The sequence below is a fragment of the Toxorhynchites rutilus genome, chromosome 1, assembly GCF_029784135.1.
Source record: "Toxorhynchites rutilus septentrionalis strain SRP chromosome 1, ASM2978413v1, whole genome shotgun sequence".
NCBI classification, from domain to species: Eukaryota; Metazoa; Arthropoda; class Insecta; order Diptera; family Culicidae; genus Toxorhynchites; species Toxorhynchites rutilus.
In genome coordinates this window covers 190,945,790-190,968,991 of record NC_073744.1, presented here as the reverse complement: position 1 = coordinate 190,968,991, position 23,202 = coordinate 190,945,790, and the positions used below count along the sequence as shown (strand labels likewise).

At 39.7% G+C, this 23,202-nt stretch overlaps 1 protein-coding gene across 3 annotated transcripts in view; it reads right to left on the bottom strand.

Annotated features, from left to right (window-relative positions):
* Positions 1-8,659: 8,659 nt before the first annotated feature.
* LOC129762458 (signal transducer and transcription activator) overlaps positions 8,660-23,202 on the bottom strand; it is a 193,354-nt gene continuing 178,811 nt past the window's right edge. The window contains exon 9 of one of the 3 annotated variants that reach the window (XM_055760724.1): positions 8,660-16,761. In XM_055760724.1, the coding sequence (XP_055616699.1) occupies positions 16,659-16,761 (103 nt within the window). In that variant the 3' untranslated portion in view covers positions 8,660-16,658. The other 2 variants (XM_055760723.1, XM_055760727.1) reach the window with 2 other exon arrangements.

Genomic DNA, 23,202 nt, shown 5'->3' with positions numbered 1-23,202 from the left:
GCGGAATAACTGTAGGTAAGTCTCGGTTTGCTCTTGTATACCAATTTAATTTTCTAAACACTCATCATGGATCACTTAACCTGCAATCCAAAAAACACACAAAACAAACATCGTGACTGAATCGGACCCGGCCGGCTAAATAAAGTTAGCAAATTTTGGGAGTAATTTTTCGCTTGGAGTCAAAATTTAAATTAGTGCTTAGCGGGAGTGAAAATAAGTTGAGAAATATAAATTTCTCGAAGAAAATGTTTGAACGTCACTAAACATAGTGAAGAATATCCAGCTTTTGTCTTTTCGTAAAAGAGAAAGTGCATTTAAGCTGAGTTGTGTCACACGTGGTGCATGGTGCAAGTAAAGCACCACCAATCGAGGTTAAGATGGAGAAGTTTAAAGATCCTCCAGATATTAATTCAAAAAGGAATTCAGATGAAATCATGGATGCAAGCACTTCGCAATCGATTGCCGACCATCAGAGCTGTAGCTTAGACGTTTCGACCAGCGCTTCTGGTCAAAACATTGTCAAAAGAAGCATCTCAACAAAAACATCAGGAGAGTTACACATACACTTACCAGGACTGTGCACCTTACAGGATCTATGTAGAACTACGAAAGAAAGATGATAACATGAAAATAAACAAGTTTTCTCTAGGCTCGATGATCAGAGGAATTAACGAGTATCGACAACATATAACAGACATGAAGTAACAACAAGATATTGGTGTTTACAAACAGCTTTTACAAGGCTAATTCATTGATGGAAGCCCTGAACAAAACAGAAGGATTGTACAAAGCGTACGTACCTCGGCATCTCGTGACAATCACAGGTGTCAATTCTGGTATCCCTGTGGACATTAAAGAAGCAGAAATCGAAGCGGATATTGATTGTGAGTACCCGATTGTAGGAATTCGACGGCTAACGAGATCTTTCAACGGAGAAAAATTGCCCACCACAAAAGTAAGCATCACCTTCAGAGCCCATGAACTGCCCAAGCAAGTCAAAATCTTCTGTTGTCGGAGTTCAGTTCGGCCGTTCTTCCAAAAGGTAGTGATTTGCACTAAATGCCTTCGGTTCAATCACCGCGAACAGAACTGCAGAGGACAGAGGCGTTGTCACGAATGCACCAAGCAGCACGAAACACGCGAGGAGTTTGAAAGATGCAAGGAGGAAGCTAAATGTGCTAGCTGTAGGAAGCCAGGACATAACACCCTGGACCCCTGCTGCCCAGAGAAGCGAAGACAAGAAAAAATTAAGAACTTAATGGCACGTAAATGCGTTACCTACACGGAGGCTTGTGAAATGATTCCAGTAGTCATAGAGAACATATACGAGCGACTGAGTGATGCGGACGAGTTCCCAACTTTGGAACAATCTTTTGCAAACGTCACAGGAGATCCATTGAGAGAACAATGGATTAAAACTAACATGGAGCGGAAGGCAGTTCAAGCAGCGGTCAAAATTGCAGCAGAAAAGGAGAAAAATGAAAAAACAAAGAAGAATATTAACAAAAGGCCCAGAAGTTCGGAAAATACACCCAACGATGCACAGAGAACGTCGTACGAACGCAACCAGATTATCACACAGGAGACTGCAAAAAACAATAATGAAGCGAGTTTGAAAAATCCATTCAGCGTGAGCGAGAAAGAAAGATGGGAAGCGATCATCAAGGAAGCGAACACAAAAGCTGAAGCGAAAGCGCAAGCTACTGTTAAAGTAGCTGAAGAAAAAAGACAAGCGGAGCTAATGTCGTTCTATACGGATTTCGTGGAACAATTGGGATCAGGAGAAATAGCAAAAAGGTTTCAAGGAATGTACGGTAAAACACTTCAATTTAACGAATACTGTAGTACATAACAGTAACGACAAGTAAAAAGACTTTGGAGACGCCTTATACTGTATTTCAATTAAAAAGTTTTAAATTATCAGTATCTTCAATATCATACAGAGCAATGTACAGAGCTTGAGCAAGAATAGATCGGAAATTCAAAGGATATTAATAGGTAATGAAGTGCAGGTGGCTATTTTATCAGAAGTGTGGACTAAAGTCACAGAAGAAAGTACGAATAAGTACAAAATTGGGGGTTATCATACAATCCTCAAATCGCGTTTCGATGGGTATGGTGGTGCCGCAATATTGCTGGATAATACATTCAACTATCTAGTCATCACATTGCCAATGTTATCAGATAAAACGCAAGCGGTATGCATAAAAATCCTGCCAACAAATGTTGTAATCATGTCTGTCTACATAAGTCCATCAATAACTATAAGTGATTTCAAAGAAGACACTACGAAGCTTTTCGATGTTGTTGCGAGGTTGCGAAAAGTAATCATAGGAGGTGACTTTAATGCCCATCACTGGGCATGGGGTAACGAAACATGCGATAACAAAGGCGAAATTCTACTTGACCGAATAAATAATTCTAATTTGATGATTTGCAATGATGGGTCTCCAACTTTCATACCGACACAGTTAAACAGACGGTCAACGGCTTTGGATATAACATTAGGAAGCGCGGACTTCTTTTCCAGGATCACATGGGAGGTCACAGATTACAGCATCGGGAGCCATCATATGGCGATTCAGATCGTGCTGGATTCTAGGGAGGAACCTAGACCATATTACTACGTTAAACGAAAGCAAGTACAGAAAGAAATAGCGGATTTAAAAGATACCGAAGTCAACTCCATATCAGAATTACAGTACAGCATTAGAGCAGTCATCAAAAGAAATCGCTACAAAAACACAAAAAAAACGACATTTTGGTGGCCTTCTGAAGTCGACGAAGCGTGGAAGGCTAAAACTGAAGCCAGAAGGTCATTCAACAAAATATCTAGTCAAGAAAACCTAATTAATTTCAAAAAGAAAGCTGCTATCTTTCAGAGGCGTACAAGAGAGGAAATGCGTAAGAAATTTGATGAACTTCATGAAGGAGTCGGTCCTTTCACTAGCTCAAAGGAACACTGGACAAAAATCAGACGTTTAACAGGACACAAACTTCGAAGGAAGTAAAATATAATAGCATTAGACAGTAGAGCAGATGCAGAGAAATTCCTAGACATTCATATTGGCAAAAACGACGTGGTGCCTAGAGAAAATGCAACAACAATAGTAAATTATCCAATCATGACTCTGGAAAAATGGTATGATATACTTTCCAGAAAAAAGAAAACAACAGCACCCGGCGAAGATGGCATCAGTTACGACGAGCTCCGCAGTTTTCGACCAAACGTGGTTAAGAATGTTATCAAAGACATCAATGACATGTGGTTTAACGGATGCATACACGAAGAGCTCAAAATCATCAAAGTTGTCTCTATTCCTAAGCCGGGGCGCGACCAATATTCTCCGGAAGGTAAAAGACTAAAGTGACCAGATGGCCAGAGGTCTAACGCGGGACGCCAACAAAAAAAAACGTACGTTATGTGACAATATACAGGGCGGACTCGATTATATATAATCTCCGATTTATTCCCACTGTGTGTAATCGAACCCTGTATATAATCGAGTCAAACAAATTTTTTTATTTCTTTTTTATACATACAGGCAAAACTGTTTTTGTGCGATCGCATTTTGTGCAATTGCTCATTTGTGTGATTTTTTTGTGCGATTTTATTGATTGTGAAATTGGTTTGTGTGATTCAAGCCCCAATTTCATAATAAAATCGCACAAAGAGATTCACACAAACGAGGAATTGCACAAAAAGGGATCCCACAAAAACAGGTTTGCCTGTATATGGTGGCAATATTTTTGCCGCTGTCTTGTAAGTTCACTTCATTGCCAGTATAAAATAAACTTTGTAGAAATTAAGACAAAAAGGGTTTATTATTCTATTATTCTAGTGAAAAACTTATCAACTTATTGGATTTCCAACGAATTTCAACATAATTTTCTGTAGGCGTTTTAAAAACGCGGGTTGTTTACATAAAAATGACTGCCAAATGAATATCCTACACTTTCAGCAGCCTTAGAAAAATTGAAGTATAGTCAGATACTTTTAGAAGTCGTCAGTTAAAAAAAGTCACAGGAGGGTTGTGTCCGAGACACGACCGCATAGTTGACGTAGGATTCCGTTAGGTTATCTGTTGATTTTGGATATGTTTGAGGAATAACATTATTAAACTCTTCGATAATGATGTGGTGGCCCTGAAAAGGGCCGTTTTGTTTGGATGTTGCATATTGTTTGTTCACTTTACCAGTGTTTACCGAGTGATGATGACAGAAGGATGGTAAACAGTGATTGGATGGTGCGTATCAGATAGAAGATGCCGAAGTGAAATGAGATATGATGAAAACAGCCCTCTATGTCCCTAGACGAGATGCGTCCAGTGTTATGTATTGATGAAACAAAGAAAAAAAAAACGCCGATTTAATATAAGATAATCATCAATACCGAACACAATTATCAATTTTTCTCATCAGTAAAAACATGTTACTTCAAGAGAAAACATATATGTAATGGAAGAGGTAATTTTCTTTTATATGGTTTACCTTCCGAGTGTTTATTCAACCCAATGCGAATTTTAATTGAACTAACAATACCTAATACTATATGTAGAGCATATGGGAAATCACTATTCGAATATTTCTTCACTTTTCTAATTTTCTTCGCCGTACGAACTTTCCTTAGGTGAGAATGAACACAACAAAACAACAGACAACTTAAACCGAAAGACCCGTTCTCAAGCGGGAACACACCTTGATTTTGATTTATGAAAATTGAAATAAATCTTTTCATATATCAAGTCATGTTTAACACAACTGCTACCATATACAATTTTACACTTACACTTGTGCTCAATTTTTCACAATACACGATCGGTCATTGATATGAAATATCACGAAGCAACCAACATTAAAGTTCCAAATTTAAATTTTATTTGCTAAAATTAATCGTATCACTCACCTTACTTGCAATATAAAAATGCCCCCGACTTGCAGATACTTGCGATTTCCCCCAGGCAGCTTGGTTTTGAAGTCTCTGTTAGGGAACTCATTTCGGTGGGAGCAAATGCTCCCCCTACTTTCATGTAATTGCAATGTCGATTTCCCCCAGGCAGCTTGGTTTTGATGTCTCTGTTAGGGAACCGCCGCATGTGTCGTCAATTTCGACCAATCAGAAGCGGGTATTTCCGTTAGGATAGGGGTTGAGATTTTTCAATTGTTCGATAGTTAGTTTCATGACATATATTATTTTATTCAATATAAAAAATTGTTATGGAGTGCCGAAATCGTTTGACGCAAAAATTTCATCAATCCATCACGAAATGACTGAGCAATAAGCGTTTGAAATTGGACAATTTTCACGATGTGCTCGATTTTCTATTTTCAATTTGTACCCTAATATGTTCCCGAAAGACGTAATCCTACGTCAAAAAATAAATAAAAACACTATCCCAAGTGCAGGGACGAAAATAATGTTTGTGGGAGACAATATAGTTGCCACTGCTTTAACGTGGGTTAACGTATCGACAGTTGGTTGTGATTTTTCGGTGATCCAGACTTTATTTACGACTGAAAAAAAATGCTAAATTACAGTATTTGTACCTGGTGAGCACAATGCGAATTCTACAATTTTCTTTAAATTAAAATTTACCATTTTTTTTAAAGTGCTTAAAAATTTCGGCACATTGCTCAACAGAACACGAAGCCAGAACATTCATTCCAATCATTTCCATTTTTGTGGGATCACATAATAATGTTGACTCAAAGAGAGAGTGAACTAAAATTAGCTTTAATTTTTTTTGTCGAGAGATTTGACAAACGCGGGACGTTCCGCGGGACAGAATCTGACGCGGGACATTTTGCTAAAACGCGGGACTGTCCCGCGAAAAGTGGGACGTCTGGTCAGTTTATAAAAGACCTATATAATTAGTACCAACAATAACCAAAATCACGAATACAGCAGTATTAGAATTGCTACAAGAACATTTAGATAGGAATGAAACACTACCCGATATCTCATTCGGATTTAGACGCGGCATGTCCACTTCTACTTGCGTTTCCTATGTGGTGAATAAAGTGAAGCGTAATAAAAGAGAGAAGAAATTGTCAGCGCTTATCTGTATTGACCTGTCGAACGCGTTTAACGCGGTCAAAACTGAAAAGTTAAACGAAATTCTATCACATATAAATGTGTCTCACGAAATCCAAGCATGGATAGAATCTTTTCTGTCAAACAGGAAAATCAAATTTCACATGAGGAATGAAATTGTTTCCAGGACGGTAAGCAATGGGCTTCCCCAGGGAGACGTCCTATCACCAACTCTTTTTAATATTTACACGCTTCCGTTGCACGAGGTCAAGGTAGAAGGTGTTGCACTGGTTCAGTACGCTGATGATTTCGGAATCTTAGTAACCGCGAAGAACATAGAAGAAATTAATACGAACGGTCAACTTTTTTTTGTATGAGTTTGGAAGAATAGCAGCGGATCTGAAATTCAAAATCAACCCTGCAAAGACTAAAGTAGTATTGTTTCAAAAAAGCAACAACGTCCTCACTCTCCGAGTAGATAATCAAACAATCGAAACCGTACGCAGCACAAAATACTTAGGAGTCACCATAGACAGATCGCTTAGTTTTGGAACACATCTGAGATATGTGGCAGAGAAAGCAAGGGATAGAATCAACGTGGTGAAGGTTTTATCAGGAATAAAAAATGGTGCTCACCCGAAAAGCATGCTGAAGCTGCATAATGGACTGGTCAGAAGCGTTATGGAATATGGGAGTTGTATTCACAATAACGCGAGACGAACAACTAGAAGAATCACCGAGGTACTTAATAACCTAAGTCTACGTAAACCCACTGGAACAACGAAAACAACACCAATCAATGCTTTGGTTGGTCTAAGCGGTCAGGAGCCGATTCGCATCCGATTGGAATATATTGCTGCTAAAGAAATAGTCAGAAACGTATCCAAACGTAACGCTCTTGGTAACCAATTGATATCTTTGTCAACGACCACTTCTGAATTTACGGAGACCGATTTTAGCTTCGTCGAGCAGATGTATCTAGAACACAAGGACATTTTCGATGCAATATCTCCTGTGATCAAACTATCCGTCACACCAGAACTAGTCATCAATTCTTCTTTGGAGGGGATGGACAACTCCAAGAAGAACAATAATCCGATTCGTTTGAAGCAGCTTGTACTATTTGCAATGCATGGAAAGTTTAAAAACCGGAGGAGAATATTCACTGACGCCTCGAAGGAAGATAACAAATGTGGTATCGGTGTGTATTTATGGAGTTTTCGAATCAAAGGATATCCCGTCATCTGAAAAAAGAGACCAGTATTACTAGCGCGGAACTTATAGCTATTGAAGTGGCAGTACAGTCATTCGCAGAACTCGAGCTGCAGGATTGTGTCATTTATACTGATTCGAAATCAGCATGCATCATGCTGAATAATGCACTGGAAGCTGGGAAAGGGGAAATGCTGTTGGTGTACATCATCGAAGCGGCAGCGAAATGGAATATAAGTCTGCAATGGATACCCAGTCATGTAGCCATCGTCGGAAATGATTTAGCGGATCAATTGGCCAAGCAAGGCGTAAAACAACTTGTAACAACACTGGAAAACTCTATACTCGCGAATGATGCTTTACAATATTTCAAAAAATGTAAACAGGAGGCAACAGAAAAGTGGTATGAAGAATACTCTAAAACGAAAGGAAGAACTTTCTTCGCCGTTCAACCCAAATTTTTAGAAAAACCATGGTTCATGGATGTAGACATGAAAGGCCCGGATATAAGACTTTTAAACCGTTTAATGACGGGTCATAACTATTCGAAGTACTGGCTAAGCAAAATGAAGATCGAGAACGACCCAGATTGCGATATCTGTGAAGAGGCCGAAACAGCAGAACACTCAATTTTGTTCTGTTCCAGATTTAATAATATTCGAAGCAGTTTTTCTTTTGATGGTAATTACCGAACTTTGAAGGATATATTCAAAACAAAGGATATAAAGATTTACGAAGAAATTGCACAATTTGTCCGAGCAACTCAGCTCAACCTGTAATAAACGTAATGTAATGAGCGATTACAGGGCATATAGTCACAGTAACTGGCCCTCAAACATATGAAACTGTCAGTGACAGTTCAAAGTAGATAGAAGAAGAACCTGCAATCATACTTACTTACAATACTGTAAAATTCTCTTTCAAAGATCATTCATTCTCTACAGATGTGGAATTGGGTGTCATCAATAACCAGTTTAAAACTTAAGCAACAATCCACAATTTAGATTTTTTTAAAAGGTTTTTCCTTTTCTTTATAATATAAGCACAATACATATAATCGTACATTTTTTGTTTTGCATGCTGATTCCTCCCGTAGATAATTCATATTGGTATGTATGTTTGTTTGTGTTTGGGTATGAGCTTTTCTTTCCTCTCACAAAGTCAGCTTCTCTGTGTTTCATACATTTTATACGTTTTATCTATCCGACCCTTTTTTTCACATATCATCATCATCATCGGGTGTGTGTATGTCTCATTAATTTACATTCGCGCTGATTCTGCGTCGTGTTTTGTTAGGTGTGGGTGAGTAATGTTACTGCGCTGCTTTTCGAGAATTTGTTCAATTTCAGGACGCGAAAGGCATTCTTGTGTACCGTATAGCGTTTATATACGGGGGTGTTGGATAGGTGTGAGTTTTTCAAATGTGTCGGTTTGTGTGTGTGTGGCGGGGATATGTAAGACACCTTCCCTCGTCGTTTCCTGCTAAGTAAGTCTTTGGACGTATGTTTTTTCATATTCATTATTTAAATTTTCTTTACTCACATTCCCATGGGGTACACAAGGGGTATGTATACGCGTGTGTTTGTGTATGAACTCTCAGTAAATATAAAGTGTCTCCTAAATTTTCTCTTGTTTCTAATTTTGGGTTTTAACACTTTTTGTGGATCGATGAAGATGGTCCTCTTCATCGTGCTCTCAAAATGTGGTGTAGGTAATTATTTCCGATCGTAATTGAAACAGTTGATTTATCATCACTTGTGTCAGGTATGCAATTTAGTTTTTCGTCGGAGCGTCTTGAGTGTCATGCTTCCTTTCTCTCGCTCTGACTGCGGGTGAAGTTGCTATAGAGTTACAATATTTATTCTATTTGCAATCCAGCAAATCCAGTGCTTGAGAAATGCTGATAAATTGACTCTTTTCTCTCATTTCTATTTTTTTACTTTGTTCTGCTGTGTATATGTATTTTAAGTCAATTTTTTTTGGATACCTAAGTACTGACTGATGGATCCATCATATATATATATATATATATATATATATATATATATATATATATATATATATATATATATATATATATATATATATATATATATATATATATATATATATATATATATATATTCGTTTGTTTGTCTGGCTTCCAATGCAAAGGTTGATCAATCATCTCTACTATTATAATTAATTCTTCGTATAGTTTACAGTATAACGGCGTTTCCATGAAACCGATGAATGAAATTCATTAAGTAGGAAGGATATTTTTTAGCCTTCAAGTAAATATTACTTTTTTCATATTCAACTCTACAAGAAAATATCGTTTGCTTCTTCTTTTTCTGCTTTCGCTGCTACTAGTCGTGATATAAGTAAAATAACTCTTCAAAAAACCCTTCCGAACCGTTATAAAATCCTTTTCTTGTTCTGTTTTTTTTTTTTGGCCTAACTACTCTGGTTGTATGTGTGTTTATCGTTTTTTTTTTTCTATCATGTCCACAATGGGTGTGAGATATAAAATTTAGCTCCCAAACCCTTCCTCGCCTAGTATGTGATACACTCTATACGTTGTTTTGTCGTTCTCTAATGTTTACCTCTCTCTCAATAGTATACTTCATAAAGCACATTGATTCTCTTTCGTTCTTTCGCGCTCTCCTAATCTCGCTTTTTCCGTCTTAATGAATAATTAAAAATAAAGGGTTTCGATTGGAAAAATATCTTTTTTATTTTTTCTTGTTTTTAATTTTAAATTTCTATCGTTTTCTATACCTCTTTTCTCTTATGGCACTATTCTTGGAATAGCTAAAATTCGTGTATTTTCTTTTTTGTTTCGTTTAGTATCAGTTGATAATCTCTACAAAGAACATTCATCTCACTCGTTTTTCTTTCTCGATTTTTTCGGGAATACACACAGTGTGTCCGAAGAATTGTCCGTACCAGAGTGTGAAGACACAGAGAGGTCAATTTGATGAACGGACGAATACTGGAGCAATTTCATAATGTTCATTGAATGATAACAATGAAGTCGAGTTTCGCGCAAATCAATAAGAACTGAAGGTATTCCTGTGCCGTATTATCTGAAGATCAAAGCATTCATTTATCAAATAACACTGATGAACAAGAGAAGATTCAGGAACAGCGGGGGGTTCTATCACCTCTCCTTTGGTCACTAGTGGTTGATGACCTTTTAAGAAGCTTAGAGGCAAAAGTTTTCGAATTCGTGGGTTTGGCTGATGATCTAGTCATAATGGTATGTGGAAAGTTCAACGACGCGATACCGAGGATTCTACACTGCAATTGTGCCTGATGACTAAAGACTAAGATGGCAATCCACAACCCAGAAATTCCACAAAACCCCGGAAACAGCTCCTCTAAGCCAGTTGGCGCCACTATGAGGGTCTTTGCTCAGTTCTTGTGGTCGATAGTTTTCCTACGAGATAGCGGGGATTGGGATGTGGAATTTCCGATCTCGTTATTTCATCAGAAGTATCCGTATATTTTCCGAATTATTGAAGAACGACAAGTTTGACATCGTAGCACTACAGGAAGTCTGCTGGAAAGGGATCTATAGTACGTACGTTTCGGGCGATGCGAATGAGTTTGGCACAGCTTCCATGGTCAGCGGAGCAGTTTCACGAGATGCTGGAGGTACTAACGCATAAAATCAACGACCGAAAATCAGTCATCATCGGAGGAGACTTCAACGCTTGGGCTGAGGAATGGGGAAGCAGATGCACCAACGCCAGGCCAGGGAATACAGCCTACTAGAACCCTTCGCAAAATTAGACGTTACACTTCTGAACGTAGGCACCAGCAGCATATTTCGAAAGGACGGCCGCGAATCCATCATCGATGTAACCTTTTTGCAGTCGATCACAAACACAAACTGGAGAGTATTGGAGGGATACACACATAGCGACCACCAGGCAATTCTATGTAGTGTCGGCCAACGGAATCCTGCGGTGGTATTGAGAACAAGAAGCTGTGAGCGGAAGTGGAAGACAAATGTTTTTGACAAGGATCTTTACGCATAGACAGCAGAACTCCTAGTCAGAGCACCGACGAACTGACAGGAACATTAGTGAGGGCATGCGACACAGCGATGGTGAGAAGACTGAACCCGACGAATAAAAGACGTCCAGTCTACTGGTGGAACGAGACACTCAGTATCCTCCGCGCTAACTGTCTACGAGCCAGAAGAAGAGTCCAGAGGGCACGAACGGACGTAGAAAGAGAGGAGCACCGCGCGTTGTTCCGAGCGATCAGAGCCGCCTTGGCTTGGAGATAGGAGCAAATCAAACTGCTATAGGAGCTTTGTCGAGACGTCGACGCAAATCCTTGGGGTGGAGCATATCGAATCGTGATGGCGAAACTCCGTGGTTCAACGACTCCCATGGAATTATGTCTGAAAAAGCTCAAGGTCATCCTGAATGGACTCTTTCCGCAGCACGACCCACCGACGTGGCTACCCGTGGTATGGCGAGAACGAAGCCGAGAACGCACAGCTGCAAGTCACCAACGAAGAACTCATCGCGGTGGCAAAAATGTTAAAGATTATAAAAGCCCCTGGCCCCGACGGAATCTCCAACGTGGCCTTGAAACCGGCAATCCTTGCTTTCCCCGACATGTTCAGGATGGTGCTGCCGAAATGCCTGGATGACGGTCTCCTCCCTGCGAAATGGAAGATCCAAAAGTTGGTGCTGCTCCCGAAACCAGGAAAGCCACATGAAGATCTAGCATAGTATAGGCATATTTGTTTGCTGGACACTTCAGAAAAGCTCTTGGAGAGGGTTACTCTCAACAGACTGGTGAAATGCACGAAGGATGATCACGGATTATCGAAAATGCAGTTCCAGGGTTCCGGAAAAGCAAGTCGACAGTGGACGCTATTCGAACAGTTATTGAGAAAGCTCAGGTCTCGCTTAAAAAAACGAGGTGATCGTTACTGCGCGGTGATTTTGATCGACGTGAAGAACGCGCCAATAGCGCCAGTTGGGAGGCCATCGCCGAGACGCTACACAGATTGAAGGTCCCTGGCTACCTGTACAGGGTACTGAGGAGTTATTTCCAGAATCGGATCCTGGTATACAACACAGACAGGGGACAGATACTGAAGAACATTTCGGTGGGAGCTCCACAAGGTTCAATCCTAGGTCCAACGCTTTGGAACGATGTACGACGGTGTACTATGGTTGGAGCTACCCAAAGGTGAGGAGATTGTGGGCTACGCGGACGATATCGTAACAACGGTAATCGGCGTGACGCTCCAGGAAGTGGAAATGTTGGCGACGGAGGCAGTGGACACGATCAGTAGCTGGATGGATAGTGTAAAGCTCAAGATGGCACATCACAAAACCGAGGTGCTGTAAATGAGCAATCGCAAAGCAGTGCTGCGGGCAGAAGTCTCGGTCGGAGGACATACCATCGCTTCGAGACGGACGGTGAAATACCTCGGAGTTATGATCGACGATCGGCTAAACTTTAACCAGCAAGTCGATTATGCGTGCGGGAAGGCGACAAAGGCCATCAACGCGATGGCGAGGATCATGCCAAATAGCTTTGGTCCAAGCTAGGATTGGGCGATCTTTATAAAAAGATCGATCTTGTCGAATAGATTTCCCAAACGGCGTAGCGATCGATCCACTGATTAAATCGGTACCAAAGAATCGATCTTTGCCGAATCGATCTTTGGAAAATCGGAAAAAAAAAACAATTTATTTGCTTGTTCGATAGGTGTCGTCTTTTCTTTAAGCAAGGTAATAAAAATTTCATATTTTTAATGAAACATCAAAAGCATTTTGATTTGTTCCTCGGCATGCAGTCCACAAAAACTTTTAAAGTCCAGACAAAAAATTCCAGGGTATTCATCTCGTGCCGTAAAGGAGGCATTAAGTAGGACATTAATTGAAAAAGCATTATTAGAAATTCAACAAATAGTATCTGCCCAGAACTCAGCTGACAACGATCCCATAAAAGCCAATCGTGCCAGACGTCTGTCATTTTGTCGAATCCGATTCTTGATTTACAACTCTGTCAGCATTTGTACGGAAGTAAATCGTAGAAGATGCGATCCAAATGTTGACATTATATTTGAAAAAAATATTAGGTGGTCTTCGGTGAGATTGAAATCGATGTATACTGAAAAACAAATCTACAAAAAGATTGAAATCTAGGATCGAAAAAATCGAAAGCAAAAGAATCGATTTTCTCGATTTTCTCGAGTAAAAAAGATCGATCCAAAAAATCGAAAATCGGAATGGAAAAGATCGATCTTCTGAAAACCGATCCGAGATCACCCAATCCTAGTCCAAGCAGCAGCAAGGGGCGCCTCTTGGCAAGCGTATCTTCGTCGATACTGAGGTACGGTGGCCCTGCCTGGTTGGTGACTCTGGAAACCCACCGAAATTGGAGGAAGATGAACAGCACATTCCGACTCATGACCATGCGAGTCGTCAGCGCTTATAGGACCATTTCGACAAAAGCTGTGTGCGTAATCATCGGAATGATTCCCTTCCGGTGATTACGCACACATCGGTTCGGGCACGCAGTGTCACCCCTCTGTCCGTAGTGTGGAGATAGGGAGGAAACGCCGGAGTACGTCGTTTTTGTCTGTCCCAGCAGCAAAGCACGACAGGGTCCGAATAGGCAGTAGTGTACTGATCGTTGGCGATGAGTTCGAGTTAGTGGATCAATTTCCTGCAAACCTGCGAGTACTGGAATTTTTTGAACAACGTGTATCAGGAGCCACCTTCAGCAGGATGCAGGAGGACGGAGTATGGAGACGAGAGATGAACCACGAGATCGCGCAACTCTCCGGTGACCCCAGTCTCCATGAAGTGGTCAAAACTGGAAAGATACGTTGGGCAGGACATTTTGCAAGAAGGCCGGACAACTACAGACCAAAAAGTCTAACCTCACTCCAAAGCACATTCAATCCCGATCGGAATTCGCCAGACAGCGCACGGACTCCGGGACAGAATGGAATGATGCGGTGTTTTCCGACGAAACAAATTGAATGTCGATGAAAGGATCCCCAAGTATCGACGGAGGGGGAGGCCTCATGGTATGGATTGGATTTTTGCGAAGAGAAAAATTCAAACAAGAAAACTATGTCATAAGTTCCGAGAGAAACATAAACATCCTGGCTATGGAGTGGTCAGCTCGTAGTCCAGATCAGAAACCTATTGAAAATCTTTGGGGAATCTGGACATTTGGACGGATTTTCTGGAATCCTAAAATGAGAACAAGTCCTCTGCCGACTTGTGGGACAGAGGACTGGGGAAAAGAAGACACAGCAACCTCAAGTGGGCGGCACTAGTCTCCGCGAACCTCAGTTCTGTCAGTAGCCTCGTGGTTTTCATCGATCAACTTTTCATTGCCTTGCGTTCTGGTGAGCAAATCCACTGTCCGTGATAGAGTTGGCTACAAGATGCTCAAACAGCAAACCACTCTCCTCAATATCTTCAACGACCTCTGGGGAAATAAAACGTCTGGTCACCTTTGGTACAAAAACACGCACAAGATCCTTCGCGCTAGGACGCAGACACCTAGACATAGACCATAGACATCAGGGTCGCAACTCTAAGATAAATTGTATAACTACTTCATCCCACACCGTAAAACGCTGAGTATTCTTGGAGTATTGGTCGAGCATTCAGTGCCACTCGAAAGAAGTTGAGAATAGCCGCACGCCTCGGTTGAACTTTCTTGGAACAATCTTCAAGTCTCATCGGGTAGGAAACAAGAAAGTACGTCTACGGGTTGCTAAATCGATCAATCTCTGGGCGCAATACGACTCTGTGGACAATCCTTCGTAACACTACGCTATATCTACGCTTCTAGAAGCGGGGGGAAAACCGCAGGGTGTACAAAGACACAAATATCTACTCGGTTATCAGTTTGTTTACACTTGTTTTTTTTTCTCTTTTCATGTTTAAACCGGTAATAAAAATTTGATGATAAAATTTTAAAGTTATGTGTTATTGTTCAAATTGTAACGAGAAACATTTGCTACAGTAAGACACATATGAAATACAAGATAGATTCCTTTCTGATGGTTTTTTTTTTGTTGTTGTTGCGCAGCATCCCCATCTTTTTCTGAGAGGATGGGTTTGTGTGTTGTTGTTTGGTGATTTTTGACACTCGAATGAGAAACAGAGAGACTAGCCAAAATATTTTGCATCAAAAATATCACTTTTTTCGAGAAATTGCACTATTTTTCGGTTAGTTGAAAATTATTTTCAATTTAAAGGACGCCTTTTTTTCTATACAATAATATGGGTTAAGCACTCGTCTATCTTCGGTTGATGATTTTTTTTTCAATGGATTCAACTGTGCTGTTTCCAATTGTAATTTAGCTAACATTGTTGTGTTTTTTCTTATTTCGTTGTTTGCTTGTTTATTCTTCATTAGTACCATCATTTAGCTTGACGCTACGCGATTTACTTCTATCTTCTATACAAATCTCGAAACCATTTGATCACCTGTTTTAAGTCATTCGCATTTCCTCTACAAGACTCAGAGAGAGTTTTATTTCTGTGTTTTACTTACTAAGCGAGCAAAACTCAGTTGCTTCCCTCTCTATCACAAAAAGAAGTAGCAATCACAACACAAATACACATTTTTTCGGTGAAGAAAATCTCATGCCGTTTTGGTTGGTTGTTGTTGTGGATAGCAATGGTACATTTTCTTTGTTTATTTATTTATTATTTTTTTTCTTCAACACGAATATGGAAATTGGTAGAATCTTACAGTTACTTCGCGCGTCTCAAGGTACTATTTTTATGCTTTAAATCTACTTTGTTTGGGATACTCTCGCATCCTTCCCTAGAACTGCTAACAAACAAACAAAAATACTAACTTTACTCCTCGACTCTCTTTCCGCTTATAGTACCTCTGGTTTTGAATCAGGTTTTTGTTTTCTTGGGAGGGATCAATCCAATAGATGTATATAAAAAAAAAAGAAAGTTCTAACGTAACATTTACATGCTTTGCATTCGCGTGCCACATACCCCCTCTTTCTCTCTACTAAGGCAGGGGATGAAAACAAGGAATACAGTCCACTAAGGGGGCACACATTCTACGGGGCAAAAGAAGGATACACACTTATCGCAGTCAGCATCAGCATCAGAAGACGAGAGAGCATCACGCATCATCATCATACCAATACATTCAGCAGTCAATCGTTATACAACTTGATACTGGTTTTTTTTAAAGAACACTAAACATAAAACTAAGATGGAAGATCCTACTAAACAAAGAGATAAAAACTTATTTTGATATTCGTTCCAGCGGTGTGTTTAAGTGTAGCAGTTTGTAACATTAGTAATTGTAGTTGTAGTAATAGGTTGCTAGCTAGAGCTAGGTTGGGATGGCTTTTTGATGTCCACACACCTCGCGTTCGATTCGAAAAAGATTCTTCTTAATTGTACGACGATGAGAACATGTCAATGTTCTCCAGCCCCAGATCGTCCAGCTGATGTTGGTAGGGCAGCTGGTTCACCGGATCGGGTTCCAGGTTGTAGCTGCTGCACGTCGTCATCGAGGTCGTGGTTGTCCAGCGTCGGTGTGGTGTTGGTTGGTTGGTTGGTTGGTTGGTTGGTTTTGTGTGAATGATGTGTTTATGATGATACGGATACATACACACAAAAAGACACACATGGGGGAGCGAATAACGAAAGGAAAAAAAATTAAAAAAAAAAACACATTTTAAAACATAGGATTCACGGCTCTAATGAGATAACATTCTGTAATATGGATTTACACGACACAGTTTGAGGCAATTGGACACTGGGGTAGGGGTATTTATGTCCAAAATAATGATTCATATCTGTGCGTTAGGTAGAAGGTTCGTGAAATATGGAACATGCAAAAATTGTTAGTTGAAAGAAAATGTAGAGAATAAATAGGTTTTAGTATGGTAATATTAACCTCTAGGGGTGCAACAATTCAAACGGTTACCAATGACTAATCTACAACAATCATTCAACTCAAACTACTTTTGCTAAATTGAACATATAACATACACTTATGGACTGAAATAATGCCTCTGTTCTTGTTACGTAAAGAGAGCACTTATTCATTATTCCTTGTCAATCGATGCTTAACACTAAACCTACCGCAACGGGTCATTTGTGTGTGTGTGTGGTTGTGACACAAAACCATTGCATTACAAATTTTTGCTATTGCTTCATATATTTTGTTGTATTTGTGAATGAATAGTGATTGGCTAGAATTAATTGTATTGCTGACTATCCAAGCGAGCTAACAGTAACCATTCCAAGCTACAGTACTTTTTTGCGTGTCAAAAATTGTAATTTCATTATTTTGCTTTGTTGTCCCAAAATGTCGAGGTCGGTTCAAAAAGTATCGTGACTTTCGAATTTACGCGGGTTACGTATATTCGATTCTAGATTTTTTGTCGCATTATGTTGGTACCTTTGTCTCTCACTTATGCTGACTAGTACGGTTATTTTGAATGTTCAGTCAATTTTCTTTCACGTGTTTTGGTTCATCTTCGATTTTTGCCTATTACAAAAATGGATCAAAGAATCTGTATCAAATTTTGTGTGAAAAACAAAATTAAGTGCGCGAACATATTTCGAATGATGATTGTGACATCTACCTTGGAGCGAAACAACGTTTATCGGAGTTCGAAAAAATGTTCCCGGAGGGTCAAAAAGATGTTAACGACGCAAAGCGTGCCGGAAGCCCGAGCACGTCAACAACTGAAATAGAATATAAGTAATCCGTGGGTATTAGGGATTGCATTACCGTGCCGCCAAAATTGCAATAACCGATTATTCGGTAAAGAAAATTTAATTACCGGTAAAACCGGTAAATTACCGATATAAAAATGATTTTAAATAAATCATTTTCTTCAAGAAACGGCTTTTATTGATAATGATTGGTTTACACAAAACAGGAAGTGGCTTATATATGTGGTATAACCGCAAGGGTGATGTAGGACTATCGTTGATTTAGTGATCATTTGTTTTTAGTTGCATCTGAATCAATTCTGAATGAATGAATAAATTAATATTTAGGGGACTTCGTGAACGAGAGCGTTGCATTGGAGGCACAATATTCAGCAAAAGAAGCAATCACACAAAAGTTGTATAATACATAGTACATTACTTGTATTGTGATATGATTTGTATTCCATTTCCAATAGACAAAATATCTGTCGCATCAAATCAGTCTAAGATCGATCGTGAGTTCAAAACTCAGGGCCCTCATTGACCATCTTTGTGTTGTTATAGAATAACTACGTCCACGCAACAATCATCAGCGATGGAGATCGATCCACGGTCGTAAATATGATCGATTCATCCATACAACTGCTCTGCTCTGCAAGAAGACACATCGGGCTGCTGTTCTATAAATAACTCAACAATGATCAATCAACTGTCTCCGCTGTCCGGTCTAACTGGATAATGGAAGAACAGATAGAAAAAAAACTCTTACGCCTAAATGGCTGCTACTTTGTAAATGTGTGTACCATATGGAATGGTATAGAAGGGAATACTCTAACGCCGAAAAATGGCAACTGTGTAATGTGCTAATTATAGATATGATAAATATGTGACATGTACACGATTAAAATTCGGCTCTGTTACAGCTAAAATGCCAATGAGCCTGAAATAAATAAATGGGACAAAAAAAAAAAATCAGTCTACATAATTTTTGCGTTCGCTCATCCTTTCTCACAACCATGTTGCAGGATCAAGGGCCTTGTTTTTTAACGACGGATCAAGGCCGATTTTAAAAGAGACGAAGGACCGCGTCCCTATTTCCTTTCCTCTGGGGACGAGTTTCATCACCATAGGATCGACGTCGATTTCAAGATTGGCTTTAACTAAAGCAGTAACGGATTCAACTGTGACGTCTGGTCGAATCCTCGAAAGATACAACCAGAACTTCTGGTCGATATCGTTGTTGCAGGTGGGAACCATCACAGCATTATCTTGTGGTTTCCTGCAACCCACACGGCATTCAGGGACACGAGAAGCAGTGTCAAACTCACGCAGTCTTTTAGTAGGCCTTCGGGGTTCGATAGCAGGCCACTGCACACTTGCTGCTTGTGAGGGCGGAACTGCAGGCTTAGAGTGCAGCTCTTTGATCTCAGTTCTTAATTCGGTGATAGCTGTCGTCAAAGAACGGAGTGGAGATTTATCATCAGCTACATCCGATATAGCACGGAAATGTGAAATTTCAAATAGCTCCGCGCATCCGTCGCACATCCAGAAAAGATTTTTCTTGTGGGATGTGAAGTAAGATTGCATCGCACGAGTTACCCCGGAGCAATTATTAATATGAAATAAAGCGCCACAGTATCCATGACAAACTACGACGTCGATGCCGGTGATTGCTTCTGAGCACTTCGCACAATTTTTAGCCATAGTAATGCGCCTACGCTTAGATGATTCAGCTGGTGCTAAAGCGCCTGTGCTTAGGTGATACAGATGACGAAATTAAGCTCGAGCAGTGTGAATCAGCTTTTGGATTTTCGGCCACAACTGCATATGGCCTGTCGAACTAAGTATTTTTTGGGGAATTTAGACTGCTTCTTGCTCCGGAAACACTCGGCTACGGCATTCCTTCGCATTGCAGTATAAAAAGCGAGACCCGGAAGCTGTTTAAAGTCTTCGAGAACATAAGTTTCATCGTCCATTATGGTGCATGAACATTTTTGCAAAAACTGGGTGTAGGGCATCTTAGGCTTTTTGCAGTGAAATTTTGCTTATCATCACCATCGGGCACCTTTTTCACTTTGTGCGCCTTCAGTCCTTGACTTGACTTGATTCGACGTCATTTTAAAAAACTGAAGAAGAATGTAAACATGTTGGACATCGAAATAAAGGGGAGGGTTTCAGCTGGCATGTAAGTGAAATATTTCATTGATTAATGAAATATTTCATAAACTACACTGAAAGAAAAGTGTCCGAAATTTAACGTGGACAGGCTTTAGTACATCTTTGCTACGCTGAAATCCCATTTGTATCTGCTCCCATGTGCATCGACCCTGTCGTGATACAATAATTGCCTAATTTTATGATGGTATGTTGAACGATTTTTTGGTGGTGCACATTATGCAGCCGTGATGACAAATATAAACAAAGAGGAGAGATAGCGGGAGGGAAATATTTGCACTAGGGTATGAATAATGAATCTCTGCTAAGGCAAATTTTCTGTCTTATTCATTCCGTCGTTCAGAGCGACCAAACCATTCTACTAAACAGTTATTTTCAAAATTTCCCTGCATTATAAAATAAAATCCTAAGTTATAAACAAGTGACTTCTATGAAATAACAGGGTAGTTCTACGTCAACAATGCGGTCGTGTCTTGGGCACAACCTGCTATAATTTTTAACTTGATTTTCTTGAAATTACGCAATTTTCAAACTTTCAAACTCATAATTGTACTAAATGATATCGATATAGACCTTTCGATATCAATTACTGATTTCACCATAACATTCGCATCGGCCTATAAACGCTTATTGTTTTATGTGCCCTTACCAAATACTGTTACTTCGAACCTTTTAACAACTCTCGCATCGATGTCTTTTGTTCAAAAGAGGTTAAGTTAAATTTGTGTTAGGCTTGTGTTACCCAGAATCCTAGTCTCATGCGAAAAGATGCGCGAAATGAACTCTATACTTTTTAGAAAGATGGATGAACGATGACAGTTATCGACAAAACAATTTACTTCCGAAGTTGTTAAACCCACCCATCGAGCATTAGCCAGTTTCAATAAAATGTTCTAATGACAACTATCTCGATCAACAATCGCCGGTAGTGCAAAATAATCACTATCGATGCTGATACTCTCTTGGTCACCTTCGCTTCTCCTCCTGGTGGATCGGCTTTTCTGTTCATGAACTTTCAGTGACTGAGCAATAATCGATTGAAAATGATATGATTTTCGCGATGCGAAACATTTTCCGTTGCGCGCGCATCCAATATTGGATATGAAAATACCCTACTGCTGGGGAAGAATAATCTTCAGAAGCTTTCCTGCTAAATGCACTTGTCACCGGTGACTGAAGTGGCAGTCAACGTGTAAAGCATTTCCATAGCCATAGCCGATTTTGCTCCAGCACTACGAAGGGAACCAAAACACGTGTAAGAAAAGCAGTTGTTAAAAATTAACGGAACACTCAAAATAGCCGTACTTGTCAGCATAAATGAGAGACATGAGTGCCACAAAAAAAACTAGAATCGAATATACGTAACCCGTATAAATTTGAAAGTCGCGATACTTTTTGAACAGACCTCGTATGCCACGTTTCTCAACAAAACTTTATAAATAGAGTCATTGTTCACTAACTATTCATAAAGGGTCACTTGACCCGCTGTGGTAGGAATAGGTATACATGAAACATTGGTAGATTTAGTGTTAAGATAGCTGTTCTGTTCTGCATGGTGCGTGCCATAAAGTTCTGGTTACTTAAAATCAGACATGACGAACTGTCAACTCGAACTGGTCAAACGTGTATTTATTACTCGCGATAAATTTCACAAAATTTTTCAATTTTCAAAGTGACTAGTGTTCTATCGGATCTCGGAACACTGGAGCCATGGATTCGTTTGGATGCTCTGGTTCTAATTCCGTTCAAAATTCACCGGTGAGTCTTCTTCGAACGTCTCATGATAACGATGTGAACTGGCGTCTATTAGACTCGATCTTTCGCTCTTTCTATTTTTCACCACTTCCTTCCAGGTTTGTGTTCATTTTTCTTCACTTTTATGTGTCGAATTCGTATTTCTGCTCAACGTTTTCAACTTCTTTTTCGAAAACCTGGCTTTTTTCCTACGTTTCTAGAGAGTTCCGTAATATTTGCAGGCTGCAATTCAAGTTCTCGTCCTCTCTCGAACGCTCGATTATCTTCCTTTTTCTCGCTCTCTTTTTCTATCTTTCTCTCTCTCTCTCCCTATCTTTCTCTCTTTTTCTATGTTTCTCTCTCTCTCGTTTCTTTCTCCCTTCTCTCTTCTTTCCTTTTTGTTGTCTCTTTCTCTTTCTTCTCCTCTCTCCAGTTTTCAGAATGCAACGCAGTGCTGATGTGCGCCGGCGAAAGAACACGCACCTAAACGAAATGTTTTGTTGTCAACACTGTTCGCTTTAATCCTCTACAGCCCAATAATTGGCCCAAGCCAAGATTCTCTTTTCAAATTATTCAGACATTTTTTTCCATGTTCACCCCCACTAGAACGTCTTTAGAATATTTTCATCTATCACACATACACATTATTTCTATGCTGGCCGCTTTCTGCTAGAAGTATTTTATGGTGAAAGTTGGAAATTCGAGATAAAAGTGGAGTAGGTTTTTTTTAGATAAATAAAAAGAGGCTAAGGTGCGGTACATCGGTACTGCAAACCCAGGTTTTATTTTGTACAGGGGTGCCTCAGATACCTCATAAAAAACACGTTAACCAGTTAACTGGAATGTGGAATGATATTCAGCGGAACAGGGTTATTGTACACAATGGGACTTTGCAAATCGAACACCAGTAACGCGATTCCTCACTGATGTCAAATTTTTAGCTGTGCGAACGTCTAAAAAACATTATCATCGCACATAAATAAGTTCATTATACGAACTGGTAAACTTTTTCAACCAGTGTATACGGGGACGCATGACATCATCTTGAATTGTTCATATTTTCTTTTTGTTTGTTTTATTCAGGCATAGCCTTAAAATATTCTAAAAAAATTCAATTCAAAAAGCTAATGGTCGCTAATTCATATGCATGACGAGTATACTCATCAATCAACAAAATTTTGCCACTTCTCCATGACGAGTATACTCGTCAATCATACTTAACTGGTTAACTGGAAAAACTGCGTTAAAAAACTTTCTTCGTCCAAGCACATACGGTTGATATGGATGCAGCGCGGATCCTTTGCTTAGAACGACCGAAGAGAAAACGGGCGCTAGAATTTATATTATTTAAACACTCGC